Source organism: Vipera berus (genome assembly GCF_964194415.1).
Source record: "Vipera berus genome assembly, chromosome: Z".
NCBI lineage: Eukaryota > Metazoa > Chordata > Lepidosauria > Squamata > Viperidae > Vipera > Vipera berus.
In genome coordinates, this window is record NC_138205.1 from 86,422,572 (window position 1) to 86,441,742 (window position 19,171).

Genomic DNA, 19,171 nt, shown 5'->3' on the forward strand with positions numbered 1-19,171 from the left:
TGGGGAGACTTTCGACCCTTTTCAGAGTCCCCCAGCGATCCAAAACTGGATGGGGAAGATGGTGTTCATCTTCTGAGCATCCATGGTGGCTGCGCAACAAACTGGAAGTCCTCCAATAGCTAATTTTTTGTTGCCCAGGGCCAGAATGGATTTTTGGAAGCAGCATCCACACAGAGAACCAGTTGTTCACATATTCGAATCCCACCACTGAGTTTGGGTAATAAAACATCTGCAAGAAAACAAGAAGCTCAGAGAGCACCAAGAACTGCTCATTTCAACACTGAGTGACAAATATTTTTCTTTATTGATATTTTTTCCTTGCAGTCCTTTAATACAAACAATAGTTTGTAATTTTCTGAACATACTGCAGTTTATTAATGATCTCCTAAAAATATGATGCCATACTTGTGATGTGCAAATAATTACTTCTAAGTTGTTTAATTTTATCTGGAATAGTTTATTTCTCTGATTTTTATTTAATGGTGACAGATAATTTTCTATGACAGTGTTCCATTAAAAAAAGCCTTAATACAAAGTTTTCATTTTTGTTTGATTTTTGTAGTTTTTTTATAGTTTTATTTGTAACTTAATTTTTTAACAATTTTTTTATAAAATATTATCTATGCTCAACAGATGCTTGGTTTAATTCTCTAGAACAGGGGTGTCAAACTCAATTTCATTGAGGGCCACATCAGCATTGCGGTTGCCCTCAGGTGGCTGGGTGGGTATGGCCAGGATGGGCGTGGCCTACTGGGTGCGCATGGCTAGAGTGCGTATGGCCTACTGGGTGAGCATGGCCAGCTCTACATCGTTCGCATCAATGGTGCCTATGGGGGCCTGGGCAGGAGTGGGACAGATCTGAGGGTCTGTGGTGGAAGGAGGGTCTCTGGGCCAGGGCCAAGGCAGTGGGGGCCATTCCCTCACTATTTCCAGGATGGCTTCGCGGGCCACATGAAACCACTTCGCGGGCCGAATCCGGCCCCAGGGCCTTGTGTTTGACATGTCAATTCTAGAAAATAGGAAAGATAGAAAAAATGATAAGCTTAATAGGTGCATGAATTTTATTATTTTATCTCTGCTAACTTAATTTTTATTGACACGTTTTGGATAACATTTTTATTCCTTGTTAGTTACTATAATTAAATTACAGAAAATTTGTTAAAAACAAAAATGGCATTATTGTATTTTTCAGTTAAAGAATGATGCATTGCTCTTATTATTTTCTAAACTAATATTCCATGATAGATTCTAATTGAATTTTTTTCTCTATATATGAGAGTATAAACCATGATTAATAGGCAATAGAAACTTGTACTAGAAAATATATAATCACAAATAAAAAGGACTGGGAAAATGTCAAATAGATTAATTCATAGAATTTTATCACCCTTGCAATCAAACTCTAGTCTATTCTAAACCTTCTATCCTAGTCTGAACAGATTTTAATATAAAAGAGGCAATTTCCTGATAAATATCTAGGTCAGGGGTGTCAAACTGCTGGCCCACAGACCAGATGCGTCACGTGGAAGCCGCGCCCACCCCAGCTCCAGCAAGGGGAAAAAAGTCACAATACGTCATGACACATCACAGGACGCAGCGAGTTTGACACTCCCGATCTAGGTTTTTTTAATTATTTCATTAATTTTCATAATAGGAGCAGAATTTGAGAATATTTTTTTTAAAACCCTTCAGAGAAATCAATGGTTAACATCTCTTTCAGCTAAATACAGTTTAATATGATTTGTGAACATGTCTGTAAAATGAAACAAAGAACTTGCTGCTGATTGAAATACATCAATATATTTGTTGTATAATTAAAGTTTCTATCCTAAGCTGAATTCTTAATATTAACATCACCATTATATTGGTTTTTTTTATTGTTTGGGCATGTTGAGAAAAGGAAGGAGAATAGACAAGACAAAATAGGCAACAACAACTGAAAATCAGGAAATGAAAAGGAAAAAAATTGCACAGATCTGAGCTGCTGTTGAAGTGAGACAAAAATGCTGTGTGGAAGAGCATTTCACATGTGTTGAAGGGCGTTCAATTGGTGAATATTTGTAAAAATGTCATTAATAAATAAAGTTTAGTATAATTTCTAAGTATATAATGATAGTTCCTTTCAGATGAAACCAAATCTGGGTAAAAACTGTACTGCTTATAATTTTCATTGCTGGAAGAAGTAAGGGTTCAGGAACATTTATATAGTTATCAGAGTAGGAGCTATACAATTATAGTCAATGTTTTTTCCTTGCTAATGTTGTTTTCACATTCAGTTTGACATTTAGAGCAGTTTTTGATCCTGCAACTGCATTGTGGAATTGAAATAGATATTTATCATTTGAAGAAATAGCTATTTACCACAAAAGAGACTATAATTAGTGTGATAAATTTAAATTGTGACCTTTTACAATGCAAAGGTAAAATATAATGCTGTGGTATAAATGGGTTGAACAGTAGTACCTAATTGCTAACATATACCGTATATACTTGAGTATAAGCCGACTCGAGTATAAGCCGAGACCCCTAATTTTACCCCCAAAAACTGGAAAAAGTTCTTGACTCAAGTATAAGCCGAGGCTGGGATCCGCCGTTCTGCAAGCCTCGGCTCGATCCGCCGTTCTGCAAGCCTCCACTGCCCCATTCTCTCAATGGGAGGCTTGCTTCGGCTGCTTTTCTTTTGGCAGAGCCATCCATACTGAAGGTGGATGGGGGCAGGGCTGGTGCACGTTTTGCCTCTCTCGCCCGGTGGAGAAAAGGCGGCAGCGGGAGCCTCTGGGTGCCCAAGCCACGTCGGAGGGTCTCCAACCTGTGTGTGTGTGTGTGTGGCGGGGGGGAAAAATCAAATTGGATCTTTTTATTGATGTATCGTACTTTTATTCGGTATTAGGTTTTTATGGATCAATTATGAACACCCAGGGTCCCTCTGCGACTTACGGGCGGAATATCTAACTTCAGAGCCGTCCTCTCTGGCTGCGGTGGCCTGGGGGAGGGCAGCGCGGGGCTCTAGGAGGTACTCAAGATAGTTGGGGGGATCCAACCTGCCGCGGGGGGTGGGAGTGGGACTTTAGTCACGGATGGCGAGAGGAACCTTCGGAAGGGGAAGCGGGAACGAAGAGAAGATGAGGGTGGAGCGATCGGGGAGCCGGTAACTCAAGTTCCCCGAGTGGCTTTCAGCACTGGAGAAAATGCAAAATCGCTCGAGACCAAACTCGAAGGAATCAGCTGCCGGTGGGAGCGAGGCGATCCGTGCGGTCCCGTGACAGCCAGTCGGGCAAGCAACGCGAAGAGCGGCAGGGCTTTATTTTTGCACCGTGGAGCTCCCCCTCCCCCTCCTCCCAAACTCCCCCTCTCTCCCCCTTCCCCCCACTTCCCAGAGCTGAATACAGGGTATTAACCGGTGGCGGAGGCTTGCAGAACGGCGGATCGAGCCTCTGTCGGCGGCGGAGGCTGGATCCGCGCTCCGCAAGCCTCTGCCGCCGGCGGAGGCTGGATCCGCGCTCCGCAAGCCTCTGCCGCCGGCGGAGGCTGGATCCGCGCTCCGCAAGCCTCTGCCACCGGCGGAGGCTGGATCCGCGCTCCGCAAGCCTCTGCCGCCGGCTGGATCCGCGCTCCGCAAGTCTCTGCCGCCGGCTGGATCCGCGCTCCGCAAGCCTCTGCCGCCGGCAGAGGCTGGATCCGCGCTCCGCAAGCCTCTGCCGCCGGCTGGATCCACGCTCCGCAAGCCTCTGCTGCTGGCGGAGGCTGGATCTGCGCTCCGCAAGCCTCTGCCACTGGCGGAGGCTGGATCCACGCTCCGCAAGCCTCTGCCGCCGGCGGAGGCTGGATCCGCGCTCCGCAAGCCTCTGCCGCCGGCTGGATCCGCTCTCCGCAAGCCTCTGCCGCCGGCGGAGGCTGGATCCGCGCTCCGCAAGCCTGTGCTGCCGGCGGAGGCTGGATCCGCGCTCCGCAAGCCTCTGCCGCCGGCTGGATCCGCGCTTCGCAAGCCTCTGCCGCCGGCTGGATCCGCGCTCTGCAAGCCTCTGCCGCCGGCGGAGGCTGGATCCGCGCTCCGCAAGCCTCTGCCGCCGGCGGAGGCTGGATCCGCTCTCCGCAAGCCTCTGCCGCCGGCGGAGGCTGGATCCGCGCTCCGCAAGCCTCTGCCGCCGGCGGAGGCTGGATCCGCGCTCCGCAAGCCTCTGCCGCCGGCTGGATCCACGCTCCGCAAGCCTCTGCCGCTGGCGAAGGCTGGATCTGCGCTCCGCAAGCCTCTGCCACTGGCTGGATCCGTGCTCCGCAAGCCTCTGCCGCCGGCGGAGGCTGGATCCGCGCTCCGCAAGCCTCTGCCTCCTCTTCTCCAAAAAGGCCTGTTGGAAAACTGCACAGAGCTGAAGCGGCAGCCAGGAGCCCACCATCTCTCCTCTGCCGCTCGCTCTTGCCGCTCCAGCCCTGGCGAGCCAAAGAGACAAAAGGCCCCGAGCGATAGGAAGGGGATCTCTGCCCTAGAGCGGGAGGGGGGAGGGAAAGGGGGGGAGGAAAGGCCCGATCGCTTTGTGTTGAGCTGGTTCAGCTCAGCCGGACTAGGCGGGGCTGCGGCTCCCAGCTGAGGCCGCTGCCGCCATCCAAGTCCGGCCGGCAAGAACTTTTTTTCTCCCCGCCCCGCAGTGACGAGTAAAGCGCGACTTACTTCCTCCTCCGTGCCCACGTCGCCTTCTCGCCCAACAATCCCAAGTAAGGGGCGGCCTCGGAAAGGGGCTCTAACTTTCCCCTACCGCTCGAACTTATCTTGGAGAGGAAGGCAAAATCGGGAGAGGGAAGAAGAGCGAGGACTGGAGCAGTGCTTGCCCGGCTTCTCTCCCCTGCAGGGAGCGGCGGGGTCGGTTCCGCCTCCGCCATGTTCTCTCTCGAGAGCCTTGTCCCACCCGCAAAGCGCCAGCGCCGCCGCCGCCGCCCCCTTCCTAGCCAGCCCTCAGCCGCTTCACAAGCACCCGTTGCCGGCCCAGTTCTATCAGACCCGCGCGGCGCCGCACGTACTCCATTTACACGGCCCCCGTACTTCCCCCACACGTCCCTTCTCCCGCCTCCTTCCCATAACGGCCTCTACCTACCGGACGGCGCCTCAGCTCCCTGCGTCCGCCGCCGCCGCCGCCACCCTGACCAAACCCTCTCTGCCTGCGCGCGCCCTCCCTCCCTCCTCTCTGTCTCTAGCTGGGCGAGGCTTCCAGCCGTCGCCGTGACGCTGCACGCCCAGCTTCTCTCTGATTTCCCTGGCCCAGTCCAGTGATGCTTGAGAGGAAAAAAAAGCGAGTGGGCGGGCGAGGGGGGGAGGGAAAGACGAGAATGACCGCTTTGTGTTACCTGCCGTGAAACCAGTCCTTGCAGGCGTCGCACTCTATCATGAAGCGGGTTACATCGTAGGGCAGCCAGGCAGCGGAAAGAAGCAGGCAGGCAGGGCGCGGAGGTCCGGAGACCTGCCGACATTTGGGGAGGTTTGGGGAGGTGCGCGCGCACCTCCCCAAACCTCCCCAAACTTCGGCAGGTCTCCGGACGGCGGCGGCTTGGGAGAGGTGCACGCGATCCCGGAAGCACCGAAGCCTCGGCCGCGCGCAAGTCCTCGGTAAGTTCTTTTTTTTGTTCACTGGAGTATAAGCCGAAATGGATTTTTTCAGCCCAAAAAGTGGGCTGAAAAATTCGGCTTATACTCAAGTATATACGGTACCTTAAATAGTGTACAATTTTAATTGCAGACAAAAAAGTCCTGAAATTAGTTTTTTATCCAAAATGATCAGCTGCTCAAGATTGTCTTCTCTTTTATTTAGGACTCAGTTGATTTATCTTGGCAGTTTCCTTTGAACATTTTGGTTTAGCAATACTTACAAGATTGAAATAAGATTAACTTTAAAAAAAATAAAGTTAACTGTCTCTTTTTCAGAGTTTGATCAGATTTGATGAGGTCCAGCATTTGGACATACAAAAAGTTTACACAATTGATTCCAAATTTTGCTCCAATTTCCATACGGCTCACACCCTGAGCCACCTCTTCGAGACGCCTTGATCGGAGACGGCAACAGCAGCGGCATGACACCAGGGACTCCCATACCTCTGGGAGGCCACGCTCTGGACGGTCCCCAACCAATAGGGGCCTATGGAGCTGCAGCCAGGAACAACGCCCAGAGGATCAGGGAGAGAACTGTTTGGGCGGCTGAACCACCAGAGCTGACGCCAATTAATGAATCCCTCCATCTTGCCTTCTACCCACTCTCAACCACCCTTGCCCACTCTCTCCCCACAGGACATAACGGGCCTGGGTGCAAGCCACGGTGGCAGAGTGGCTTGGCCTTACACCTGCAACCCCATAGAGGTGAGAGCTCTATGGGGTATGCTTCACCCAGAGTACGTTCTGGACCACCCCCGGAAGCAGTGACACAACCCATTGTGAGAGGATGAGGAATGGCCTGCTTCTGGGGGTTCGCCCGGCCAAGTGGCAGTGGCAGGGCGACGATCCAGAAACGCACCTACCCGACTCGACCCTCCTACAAATTCACCATCCAGGGGACTGCCTTCCCGGAACCCCTTGCGACTATGCTCGTTCAATACTCCAGCACAGTACTACACGCCCTCAGGGGTTCCCCACTCTCCTGGGTGCGACCCGCCTGCATCACACCCAATCTCGATGACGGGCCCAACCACTGGGCCTCTGAGAGATGGCCGGGCAGGGTCAGGGGCCTCCAGCATAAGCCCAACAAGAGGCCCCTGATTAAGTTCTTAGTTAAGTTTTTTGTGGGGTTAGGGAGGGGGGAGGGAGAAGACTATGGTTGCGCGGGAAAGGCACGCCTTCCAGCCACCATAACGCATGCCAGGCCCACGACCATTCGCGACGGCGTACAACGAGGTCCAGTCGCCGATAACACCCAGTGGCGTACTGACAAACATCCCATCCCTAGGATGGTGGGGAATGGCAGAAGGTGCACAGACAGAGGGCCATATCGTCACCGGGAGTGTCATCTCCGCTCTGTACAAGCGGTGAGACGCTCCGACCCTCTGTTCTCCCCCGGAGGACCCGGGAGCAAAGGTGCGCACCCTCCCATGCTAAGACTGGTCTACCTGAATGCAAGGTCCGTAGCTAACAAAGCTCACCTCATTCGTGACCTAGTGGAGAGCGAGCATGCGGACCTGGCTTGCATCACGGAAACCTGGCTGGGCCCAGAGGGTGGTGTTCCTCTGGTTGACCTCTGCCCGCCAGGTTTCCAGGTGCTGCACCAGCCTCGGGCGCATGGGAGGGGCGGGGGAGTGGCAGTTATCATCAGGGAATCCCTTAGCCCGCGAGAGACCACCGTCCCTCAGATGGTCGGGTGTGAGTCTCTTCTACTGAGATACGGCCCAGGGGCGCAGTTGGGCCTGCTGCTGGCGTACCTACCACCTAATCGTGCAGCGGCGGCCCTGCCCGAGCTACTCGATGCCCTCTCAGGGTTGGTGGTTGAATTCCCAAGACTCATGGTCTTGGGCGACTTTAATCTACCGTCCCTGGGAGGATCGTCCGAACTGGCTCGGGAGTTCATGGCTTCCATGGCGGCCATGGACCTGTCGCAAATAATTTTTGGACCGACTCATGAGAGAGGCCACACCCCAGACTTGGTGTTCTTGTCTGGACGGTGGCGTGATGATATCGGTGGGGGTACCACAACTGTTACGCCCCTGTCATGGACCGATCACCACCTCCTGCGGCTAGACTTCCCCCTTGCCACCCACCACCGTGGGTGCACGGTGCCAGTCAGATGGTACCGCCCTAGGCGCCTAATGGACCCTGATAAGTTCCAGGCAGCGCTTAGGGACACGCATGCACTCCCTGCTCACAGCTCGGCGGATGCCTTAGTGGAAGCCTGGGAAAAGGCAGCCACGGAGGCTCTGGACCGAGTTGTACCCTTGCGGCCTCTGACCCGGCGCAGATCCCAGCGAGCCCCATGGTTCACCGAGGAGCTCCGGGAGATGAAGCGTCGGAGACGGGGCCTAGAGAGCCGTTGGAGATCCAGTCGATCCGAATCCGACCGATTGCGACTAAGAATCCTCACCAGGTCTTATCTCGCTGCGATAAGGGTGGCAAAATCCAACTATTTTTCCACCCTCATCGCGTCCGCAGATAATCGCCCGGCTGCCTTGTTCAGGGTGACTCGCTCCCTATTAAACCAAGAGGTGAGGGAGGAACCCTTACAGGGTCGAGCCGAGGAATTCGGTCAATATCTGCTGGATAAAATTGCTCGGATTCGAACTGGCCTGGACTCCAACTGGGCTGAGATGGAAGAACAAGACATGGACAGTCTTGTCGACGTCATCTGGGAAGAATTTGATCCTGTAACTCCTAAGGAAGTGGACAGGATTATGAGAAGGTTGAGCTCCTCCACATGCTTACTGGACCCGTGCCCTTCCTGGCTGGCCTATGCAGCTCGAGAGGGGACACGAGGCTGGTTCCTAGCGGTCATCTCTGCTTCTCTGAGTGAGGGTCACTTCCCCACCGCCTTGAAGGAGGCGGTGGTGAGACCTCTCCTCAAGAAGCCCACCTTGGACCCATCCTCTTTGAATAACTTTCGTCCAGTCTCCAATCTTCGCTTCCTTGCGAAGGTTGTTGAGAGCGTGGTGGCGCACCAACTTCCTCAGATCCTGGATGAAGCGGTTTATCTAGACCCGTACCAATCGGGTTTCAGGCCGGGCTACAGCACGGAGACGGCATTGGTCGCTCTGATGAATGATCTCTGGAGAGCCCGGGACAGGGGCCATTCCTCTGTCCTAGTCTTATTAGACCTCTCGGCGGCTTTCGATACCATCGACCATGGTATCTTGCTGCGACGCCTCAGGGGACTGGGAGTGGGAGGCATGGTTCTGCGTTGGTTCTCCTCCTTTCTCCAGGGTCGCTCGCAGTCGGTGCTGACAGGGGGACAGAGGTCGACCCCGAGGCCTCTCGCTTGCGGAGTCCCTCAGGGGTCGGTCCTCTCGCCTCTCCTGTTCAACATCTACATGAAACCGCTGGGTGAGATCATTCGCAGTTTTGGAGTAGGGTACCATCAGTATGCTGATGACACCCAGCTTTTTATCTCAACTCCAAACAATATCAGTGATGCCCTAGACGTGATGTCCCGCTGCCTGAAAGCGGTCCGGGAATGGATGGGGAGGAACAGGCTTCAACTGAACCCGGACAAGACTGAATGGCTGTACGTTCCGGCAAGCCAGGATATTCAGAACGTCCCATTGCTTAACATCGGGGACAAGTTACTACCCCCTGTTGATAGGGCCCGCAACCTGGGTGTCCTCCTAGACTCGCAGCTCTCCCTAGAAGACCACATAGGAGCTGTGACCAAGGGGGCCTTCTCCCGGGTTCGACTAGTTCGCCAACTACGGCCTTATCTGGACCTGGATTCCTTACGTACAGTCACCCATGCCCTTGTGACATCTCGCCTAGACTATTGTAACGCTCTCTACATGGGGCTGCCCTTGAGATCCACTCGGAAGCTTCAACTGGTGCAAAGTGCAGCGGCACGGACACTCTTGGGAGCCTCCCGATACTCCCATATCACACCTCTCCTCCGTGCGCTGCACTGGCTTCCGGTTGCCTTCCGTGTGAAGTTCAAGGTGCTAACAATGACATACAAAGCCCTACATGGCATGGGTCCGGACTACCTACGGGAGCACCTTCTGCCAATGTCAGCACCCCACCGTCCTGTGCGCTCCCACAGAGAGGGCCTCCTCAGGGTGCCACCGCTCAAGGAATGTCGGCTGGTGGCCCCCAGGGGGAGGGCATTCTCAGTGGGTGCGCCAGCCCTCTGGAACAGCTTACCAACCGAAATCCGGATGGCCCCCGACCTCCGTACCTTCCGACGCGACTTAAAAACTTTCCTGTTCCAGCAGTCCGGCCTGGCATGATAGCGTTAATTGGGGTCCCAGTTTGTTTTCACTATTGTTTTTATTATTTTTATTGTTCATCTGTATACCTTCCTTCCTCTGTACACCGCCCCGAGTCCCTCGGGAGAAGGGCGGTTTATAAAAACTAATAAATAAATAAAATAAATAAATAAATAAATAAATAAATAAATAAATATTACTTTGGGTATGAACATGACCAAGCTTCGTATGTATAGAGAAAAAAAGAATAACATAGTAGATTACTTTAATATAACTAAACTGCAGTTTGGCAGGTCTCCTATGTATTACAGAGTTGAAGGAAAAGTCTTCTGTTGTCTTCTGAAGCTTCATGTGAGGGCCAATGGCTCCAGGACTCCTTCCATCCTCTGCAACTTTCACAGGGATCTTGGGGAATGCTAGGACTTGGGAAGATCTGTTCCAGTCTGGTTGCATGGTGACTTTTAGTGGATGGGTGGATCAAACCCAATTTCATGGCTGAAATGAATGGAAGGTCTGCTCTGGGTCAGTGTGGTCTGCTTCCAAAGGATTGTGGGGTCATCTATGCAGGACTGAAAGATATGAGAACAAGATCTCCTCCTCCCTTTCTGGGTGGACTGTCTGAGGAGAGGCAGACAAAGGCATGGAGAACTGATAACTTTGGGCTGTTCTTAAAAGTACAGAGAGAGAAAGAAAAAAGCAACAACACATTTCTCTTCACCCTGTTTGCTGGCCAAACAAACAACGTAAGAGTATATCCTTTGGTGGCTTATTTTAAGCAGAATTTCTAGTAGAATTTTGAAAATCTTTTCTCTTTGGATTAGAGACAATTAACACTCACATTTACCTCACATACAAAGACTTTGATACACATATACACACAAAGACAAGGAAAAGAGAACAGAAAAGGGAAACAGAGAGAGAGAGAGTCACTATTCCTATATTTTAATTTCCTTTTGTTGTTGTTAGATGAGAAGTTGTGTCCGACCCATCACGACCCTATGGACAACGTTCCTCCAGGTCTTCCTGTCCTCTACCATCTTCTGGAGTTCATTTAAGCTCACGCCTACTGCTTCAGTGACTCCATCCAGCCACCTCATTCTGTGTCGTCCCCTTCTTCCATTGCCCTCAATTTTTCCCAGCATTAGGCTCTTCTCCAGTGAGTCCTTCCTTCTCATTAGATGGCCAAAGTATTTGAGTTTTAGCTTCAGGATCTGGCCTTCTAAAGAGCAGTCAGGGTTGATCTCCTCTAGGACTGACCAGTTTGATTGCCTTGCAGTCCAAGGGACTTGCAGGAGTCTTCTCCAGCACCACAGTTCAAAGGCCTCAATTGTTTGGCGCTCAGCCTTTCTAATGGTCCAGCTTTCACTGCCATACATTGCAACTGGGAAGACCATAGCCTTGACTATACGCACTTTTGTTGACAGGGTGATGTCTCTGCTTTTTAGTGTGCTGTCTAGATTTGCCATGGCTTTCCTCCCCAGGAGCAAGTGTCTTTTTTTTTAATCCCATTTATATCCCACCCTTCTCCGAAGACTCAGGGCAGCTTACAATCTAAGCACAAATCAATGTGCTTAGCAATAGCCTTCATTCTATGTATATGCCTGCTTATTAGGGCTTTCGCCCCCCCCAAGCGGCATTATTACAAAGTCAGCTTATTGCCCCCAACAATCTGGGTCCTCATTTTACCTACCTCAGAAGGATGGAAGGCTGAGTCAACCTTGAACCTGGTGGGATGCGAACCTGCACTAATTGCAGGCAGCTGGTGTTACTTAATTTCTTTTAATTTCTTGGCTACAGTCCCCATCTGCAGTGATCTTGGAGCCCAGGAAAATAAAATCTGTCACTACCTCCATTTCTTCCCCATCTATTTGCCAGGAATTGAGAGGGCCGGATGCCATGATCTTGGTTTTCTTAATGTTAAGTTTCAACCCAAGTTTTGCACTCTCCCTTTTTTTTAAAATTCCATTTATATCCCGCCCTTCTCCGAAGACTCAGGGCGGCTTACAAGCTTAGCAGTAGCCTTCATTCTATGTATATGCCTGCTTATTAGGGCTTTCACACACACACACCCCAAGCAGCATTATTACAAAGTCAGCTTAATTGCCCCCAACAATCTGGGTCCTCATTTTACCTACCTCGGAAGGATGGAAGGCTGAGTCAACCTTGAGCCTGGTGGGATGCGAACCTGCACTAATTGCAGGCAGCTGGTGTTACTTAAGGAGACATTAGCCCACTGCTCCACCAAGGCTCAGTTATAGGATAACAGATGGTTAACACATTAATTCACCTTTCCTATGCCTAGCTTAGTGAAGAGCTCTTTTTTGAAGGTTAAATTATAATTAATAAATCTACTAATCCAGTTGTCCAAAACTTGTTATCTTACTATTTGACATTTTAGTAGCCTTCTCCTAAGTTGATTGGCAATTAGGGTGACCTGAAAATGATGATAAAAAGCACTTACTATCTATCAGCTGCCATCAATGATGAAAATTCACATAGAAGATAAACTGTCCCTTATTAAAATTTAAATGAGAGTGAAAGTGCTCCGAACCAATATGGAAAAGTTTGCATCAAAAATATAATTTCTTTTAAGAATTAATACACTAAAGCTTCTTAATCACTAAACATTAATTTCTTATGTCACTTTTGAATTATGTATAGTTTGAGGGAGTTGTGCACACAATATCACTGATAAGGTATTTACAGCACAATTTAATTTAGTTTAAGATTACTTAGTATAAGTAATTTAGATTATTATTATAGCAGTTGAGTTTAGTTTAATATTAAGTATGTTAGTATATTTGGTATATGACATTACTAAGAATTTATCCATTAGTGGTATTAGTTCTTATCACATAGACCTTATATATATTAAAAGCTTAATTGAGTTCTATAGATTCAATTTTCTGAATACTAGATTAATTTTATGTAAAACTCCTTCTGACAGACAAATATTGTTTAAGAATAAGCTGTCACTTATTTGTAGAAGTTAAACATTGTTAACAATAAATCGACATGCTCTTATTACTGTTTATATTAAGTAGGATATCAAATTGCTATATTGTTTCTATTCTGTTTCATTTATTTTACTTTTTTTATCTTGATATGTTTAGAGGGCCTGTTATATGTAATAGGGAAATCATTTATAATAAACAATCAAATTAAAAACCATAAATCACAGACATAAACTGGTAATTTGAATGTTCAGAATTGAAACAGAAGATGAATAGTTTTGGCAGCCCTATATCCATAAAACTTGATGGAATAACCATCTTTTTAAAGACTTCTTGAAAATCAGGAAGGAGATGATTTGAATATCATGGCAAGATACTGTTCAGAGAAGTACGACAATAACTGAAAATACATGCTTTTATTTTATAACATAACCCAGTGAATGTTTAGAGTATACTAGGTATTTCTGAGCAGGTTAAGCTTGCTAAATTCTGAACATGTTGTTTTAAAAATGTTTACCTTAGATTAAATTATGATTTTAAAAGATTTTGTTTTCTTTTTTAGCTATCCTTTAGCTATCCTTTGCAAGTATAGTTCACTTTTAATAAGAAAGACTATTGATTTAGACATAAAGTCATAGGACTTAGTAGACAAAGTCTTTTTCTAGTTTGCTTATTGTGGTTGCAAATTTTTGTGGTAAATTTCAAGAAAACAGCAGAAGCCACCCTTGCTTCAAGAAATCATAAAATTTGAACACAAGGAATTTTGGCTTAGAGATTCAAAGTGTTTAGCTGGAGAAGATTTTGTTTTCTGTCCCCAATCATAATGCTCCTAGCAATAATCAATGCAACTGCCACAGCTTTAAGGGTATAGTATAGGAAAGAAAGCAGTTTGTCAAAGGTAAATATGTAGAATAAAAATTGCTTGGGGAAAAATAGAATTGGTTGAAGTATACAAAATATAGAAGCCACACAAAGGTGTTGAGACATTTTGTCTAGATCAGAGACATGCAGGAGAAAAAAAGCATTGTTTCTTGAAACATGATTGATGTTTCAAAATAGAAATTGATCTATTTTGTTGATCATTCATATTCTTCTTCATTCCTACATGGAGAAACAAGCAAATTAGTATGCTTTTTTTCTTTTGGGCAGAATATTAGCTGCCATATGACTCATATCACAAGAATGTCCAGAAATAGTTCTTATTACATGAATGCAATCCTTCATTTCTTTAGAAAATTCACCAAATTTCCTAATTCTAATCTGTGTATGTCCATAGTGCCTTATGTAAATACCAACTATCAATATTCTCCACATGAATATTTTCAGATGACCACAGGGAGGAGCTAGAGGCAAATATCCCTGAGAGTTATCCCTAAGGTATTTCTCCTGTGGTTAAGATTTCTATATGTGATCATATTTATTATATGCAGTCTTGAGCAGTCTTTGCATGAGACCAAAAATAAATAAATAAATCAAGAAGAGCAAGAAGATAAAATGACATACAAATAAATACAAAGGCAGCCAAAGAAATAGTTAAAGGATATAGAAAAGAGAAAAGATGAATAACTCTCCTTTGCTCTTTGGAATGTTCACTTTGGTACTGGAACAATTAGCAAGAAGGGAGTTAATGTTTGTATTTACATTCATTTGAAAGGAAGGGGTTACAAGAGGGATGGAGGATGGGGAAAAGACATTGAAAATAGTGTTCTGTCATTGGCAGCCACAAGTACACTATACAAAAAGTCCAGTGTATACTTTAATGAATAAAATATATTCATTAAATATTGAAAACGTTACTTTTTTAAACAGGTGACACAGGTGAAGGAGAAGAATGAGAATGACTACATTCTTTTGATCTCAGCAGCATGTCAGGTATGCAGATTTTTTTATAAGATATTTGTCCATATATTCCCAGCTTATTTAAAAATTTAATCATATGTGCTACAATGCTGATACAATGTATATACAATTATGTGATATTTATTTGTCTCATTTTTAAGGATTCATATACTCCTTAATTCATTATATGGAGTAAAACTGAGCAATAATTTTTACTAGATGGATATTGATCTACCTGTCAGTCTTCCTGTGTATCATCGTTCTAGCTATCATCTATCTCAGAGATGTGCAAAATTTTCCCTGCAATACATTTTAAACATTCATTAGCAAACAACCTGAACTTTAATACATTGTTGACATCTATATTATGTTTTTTCCCTTTAATTGTTAAGAGGTTCAGGGGACTCAGGTTCATACCAAGATTGCATGTTGTGAAAATCCTAATTATCTGCCTTCAGTCACTCTTCTCATTTTTCTCCATTAAATCAAATATTTAAAAATTGTAGAATTATAATTCTGAAAGGCTAAATACATTATTAAAGCGTATATATGTCTACAAACTATAACCAATTATTATATTTATTAAAATTGAATTTAAGCCTACGTTTTAGTTTGTTAGACAGACAGTTATATAGAAGCCAACAGAAGCCAGTTGGGTGAACTTGGGCCCCTCACATTTAACTCCATTTCATCCCTCCCAAAGCAGTGTCAGGGTCTGCAGTAAGCATTCTGAAGAGAAAACACTTCTCTGATCTTTGGTGGTTGTGCTTCTGAAATAAGCAGGTGCAGTGCAAACTTCTACAACCAGGTAGAACAAACCCTAATAAGAAAAAGAATCTTTAGTCTAAGGTAAATAATGACACTAAATAAAGAGTAGCAAATGTGTGAAGTAAAATGTTTTCCATAAACTGGATAGTTATCCTTGAAAAATGTAAAGAATTGATGAAGAGTTAATTCAAAACTTTGTATCAAGATTGAATAAGGTTGTGCTCCTGAATTTCATCTAACAAGGATAAAGACAGCTTAGAAATTTCTTATAGGCGTTCTTCAGAGACCACTAAATCTGGCTAATATGATTTTTCCTTTTTTAAAAAATGTAGTTTATGTGTTAAAAAATAAGATAAATACTTGGCCTGCTCAATAGGGAATTATTTGAAAGAAGAAGTGATACTACCAGCCTTGAAGAAATAGTAATGTCCCTCCTCTTTAAGAGGGCATTCCTCCATTCTAGGTAACTATCAGCCAGTTTTTAGTCTTCCCTTTTGGGGGGGAAAAATTAGGTAAAATTTCAATCAGTGATTAGATTATTTTTGGGAGGGAGGAGTTGTGGAAAAAAGTAGTTGGATGGCAATTGCAGAGATATATAAAGATAATGGATCATAAAGAGTAATTTCAGCTAGGTTTTAGATTGGGATATAACATGGAGGCAGCACTAGATAAACTTTTTGATGATTTTGGTGAAGCTGGGATAGGTTTGGTTAATCCATTCTTGTGCTCCTTGGTCTTCCAGTGGCTTTTGATATCATCAGCTGTAGTATCCATCTGGACCAGCTGCAAGGGTTGACAGTCGGAAGTACTATATTGCAGTGATTTGCCTTCTTGCTCAGTACTTGATCTCAGGCAATGTGGATGGCAGAGATCTCACCCACAGCTCCGAACCTGTGCAGACCCTTGGGATTTGACATGCTCTTCTCTCATATTTAACGTCTGCATGAAACCTCATGCAGGTGAGATAATGCAGCTGATGATACTCAACTTTATATCTTGATGTCAGACTGTACAGATGAATCTGTCAGTGTATTCACCAGAAGGGTGTTTGGTTTGGATGGGAAGAAATATTCTGACAAAACTGTTTGACTGTACCTGTTTGGACCACCTGTGCTAGAGAAATTTCCATTGTTGGTCTTGGATAGTGTTATACTTTCCCCTTCAAGACTATGCAACCTGAGAGTCCTCTTGGATTTGCAACTTTGGCTTGAAGAGCAGTTGGTAGATGTGGCCAAGCACATCTGTGCACAAAGTCATCTTGTGCAACATTTGTACTTTTTTTTCAACCAGGAGGGCATTCAAATGTTCATTCACAACCTGGTCCCCTTACAACTGAACTATTGTAATGTTCCATGCAAAAGTAACGGCTGCCCTTGAAGACCATCCTGAAACTACAAAATGCAATGGGTGAGCATTAAGAGGTACCTCAGATTATGCCTATGTATCACCATTGCTATGTAAGCTGTATTAGTTGCCCATAGGTTTCCAGATGCAATAGTATATGCTGATTGCCGTGTATAAAGCCATTCACATCATAGGGTCTGGTTATCTGAGAGAATGCCTATCTCCAATTGTTTCTTTCCAACCAATACATTCCAACAAAGTAGGTATGCTCCAGGTCCCTTCAATTAAATGTTGCCATTTTATGGGATTGAGGAAGCATGCCTTCTTTGTGGCAATCCACACCATCTTGAAAAGTATCTCCCTAGATATACAGATGATGCTAGTCTCTTGGGGTTCAGAAAACCCTTAAGATCTGGCTCTCTTTTCAGGCTTGGAATTAATATGGTTATTATTAATTGGTGTGGGCCCTGTCATACTGGTATATTGTTTATTGTTCTGGTTGTTTTAGTCCAACCTACCTGTTTATGGTGGTTCTAACTGCTTTAATTATTTTTGCTAGATTTTTTTATTTTTTTGCAAGCCACTCAGGTTCTTCTGTAGTGCACAGCAATAACAAATTGTTAAATGATTAAATATATTTAATTTAATTATCAATCAAACATAAACTGTTGTTTTATCATGATTAATAAATGTTATTTTATCATGCATTTAGATTTTGTATACTAATTAAAATCTAAGAAACTGGGAGAAAACATTTTTACTTAGGACTTTCTCAATAAATGATAAATGCTTGTTAATTAAGATTAAACTGTTAGCATTAGAATGAGAAATTTGAATCCAGGATTCCGGTTCCGGAATTTTGGTGCTCCCAGATGTGCGAGGGATTCACTCCTCGTGTTGCCTGGATTTCTTCATTGGGGGCCCCCTGTAAAGGGGTCAAAAGTTGCCCTGGAGGGGTGATGAGCGGGGGAGAGGTCTCTCCAGTCTGCGGTAGAAGGGTGGCGGCCCTCCCGTCGGCTTGGAGCTACTCTCCAAACCAAAGAAGAAAGGATCGGCCACTCCCATGGCCCATCATTTAGCCGTTTCCTGCCAAAGCCAAAAGCACAACAAAGCACTTGAAAGCACTTGAAAACTGGGTGAGAATTGCCTTCTTGTTTTCCTAATTGTCTACTTTCCCTGTCAAAAGCTTCTTGAATTTGCTTCCCCCTGCAAGGAGAGAGGGAAGGGATTTTTTCCCCCACCCTTCTTATGAGCGGCCTTTGTCTACATTGGGAGAGAAAAGAAACAGCCTTCTACTAAATTATACTGACTTATTGGACTTACTGCCTTTCTACTTTTGGCCCAAAGTTTCTATATTTACAGAAATGGACTATTCTACCTATTAGTCGAAAAAAGGGGACAAAAAAGAAATAAATAAAAAGATACTGTCTTTTGAAGTACTCTGAGGATATCTAGTGAATACTATTGGCAAACAAGCTTGCTTACATTTTGGACTGACCTTGGCATTAAGATGAAAACCTGAAACAGCTGGAGATGAATTTGGCTTAGACTTGTGGAGGTGGACTCTTACTGATTTTTGTTTGAAAAATAGCATCCACCAAGGACTATTTATAATTATTACAAAATGGAGAAGGATCAGCCACAAACCTTGCTTGATTATAACCTCATACTTGAAACAATCTACAGAGTCACTGAGATATCTATCTCCAGATTTAATAATTTACATGCCAACCTTAAGTCACAAATTGAAACCCAGACTACAACTAAAGAATTTACACTTCAGAATATAATAAAATTGGAAGATATTACTATTGAGACAGAGGGATATAAGCAACAACTATCCAAAGAACCGACAACTTTAAAAGTACAAGGAACTATCACTATGGCAAATAACCTTAAGGACCAACAACATACTATGGGAAAACTTAATGTGCAAGATAGTGATGTTAACATAGAGGACGTTGAAGATCAACAAAGACAGTTTCCTGAAAGCCTGGATAGCCAAGCATTAATTACAAAATTCGATAAGACTCTCTATTTAAAGCAGATGAACCCAGATGGAAGAGGAATCCAGACCGAACTGAAGATAAAGTTTTTACAACAAATACAGAGACTAGAACTAACAGGGCAACAACATAATGATTACAAATGGTTTGGTTTTTGTGGACCACTGATGGCTAGATGGCCTCCTTCGATTCATATACCGTATATACTTGAGTATAAGCCGACTCGAGTATAAGCCGAGACCCCCAATTTTACCCCCCAAAACTGGTAAAAGTTATTGACTCGAGTATAAGCCGAGGCTGGGAAATGCAGCAGCTGGAGGCTGGATCCCCCGAAAGACGTCTCTGCTGAGATGAGAGAACGGGGTGGCAAGCCGCCGAGAGAATGGGGCA

The 19,171-nt window shown here is 45.5% G+C and overlaps 1 protein-coding gene across 4 annotated transcripts in view; it reads left to right on the forward strand.

The window, feature by feature from the left end:
- Nucleotides 1–19,171, forward strand: part of THRB (thyroid hormone receptor beta) — a 249,541-nt gene that overhangs the window by 163,927 nt on the left and 66,443 nt on the right. For all 4 annotated transcript variants that reach the window (XM_081345364.1, XM_081345365.1, XM_081345363.1 and 1 more), the window contains one exon: nucleotides 14,634–14,696. In XM_081345364.1, coding sequence (XP_081201490.1) covers nucleotides 14,690–14,696 — 7 coding nt within the window. In that variant the 5' untranslated portion in view covers nucleotides 14,634–14,689. The remainder of the gene's footprint in view (nucleotides 1–14,633; nucleotides 14,697–19,171) is intronic.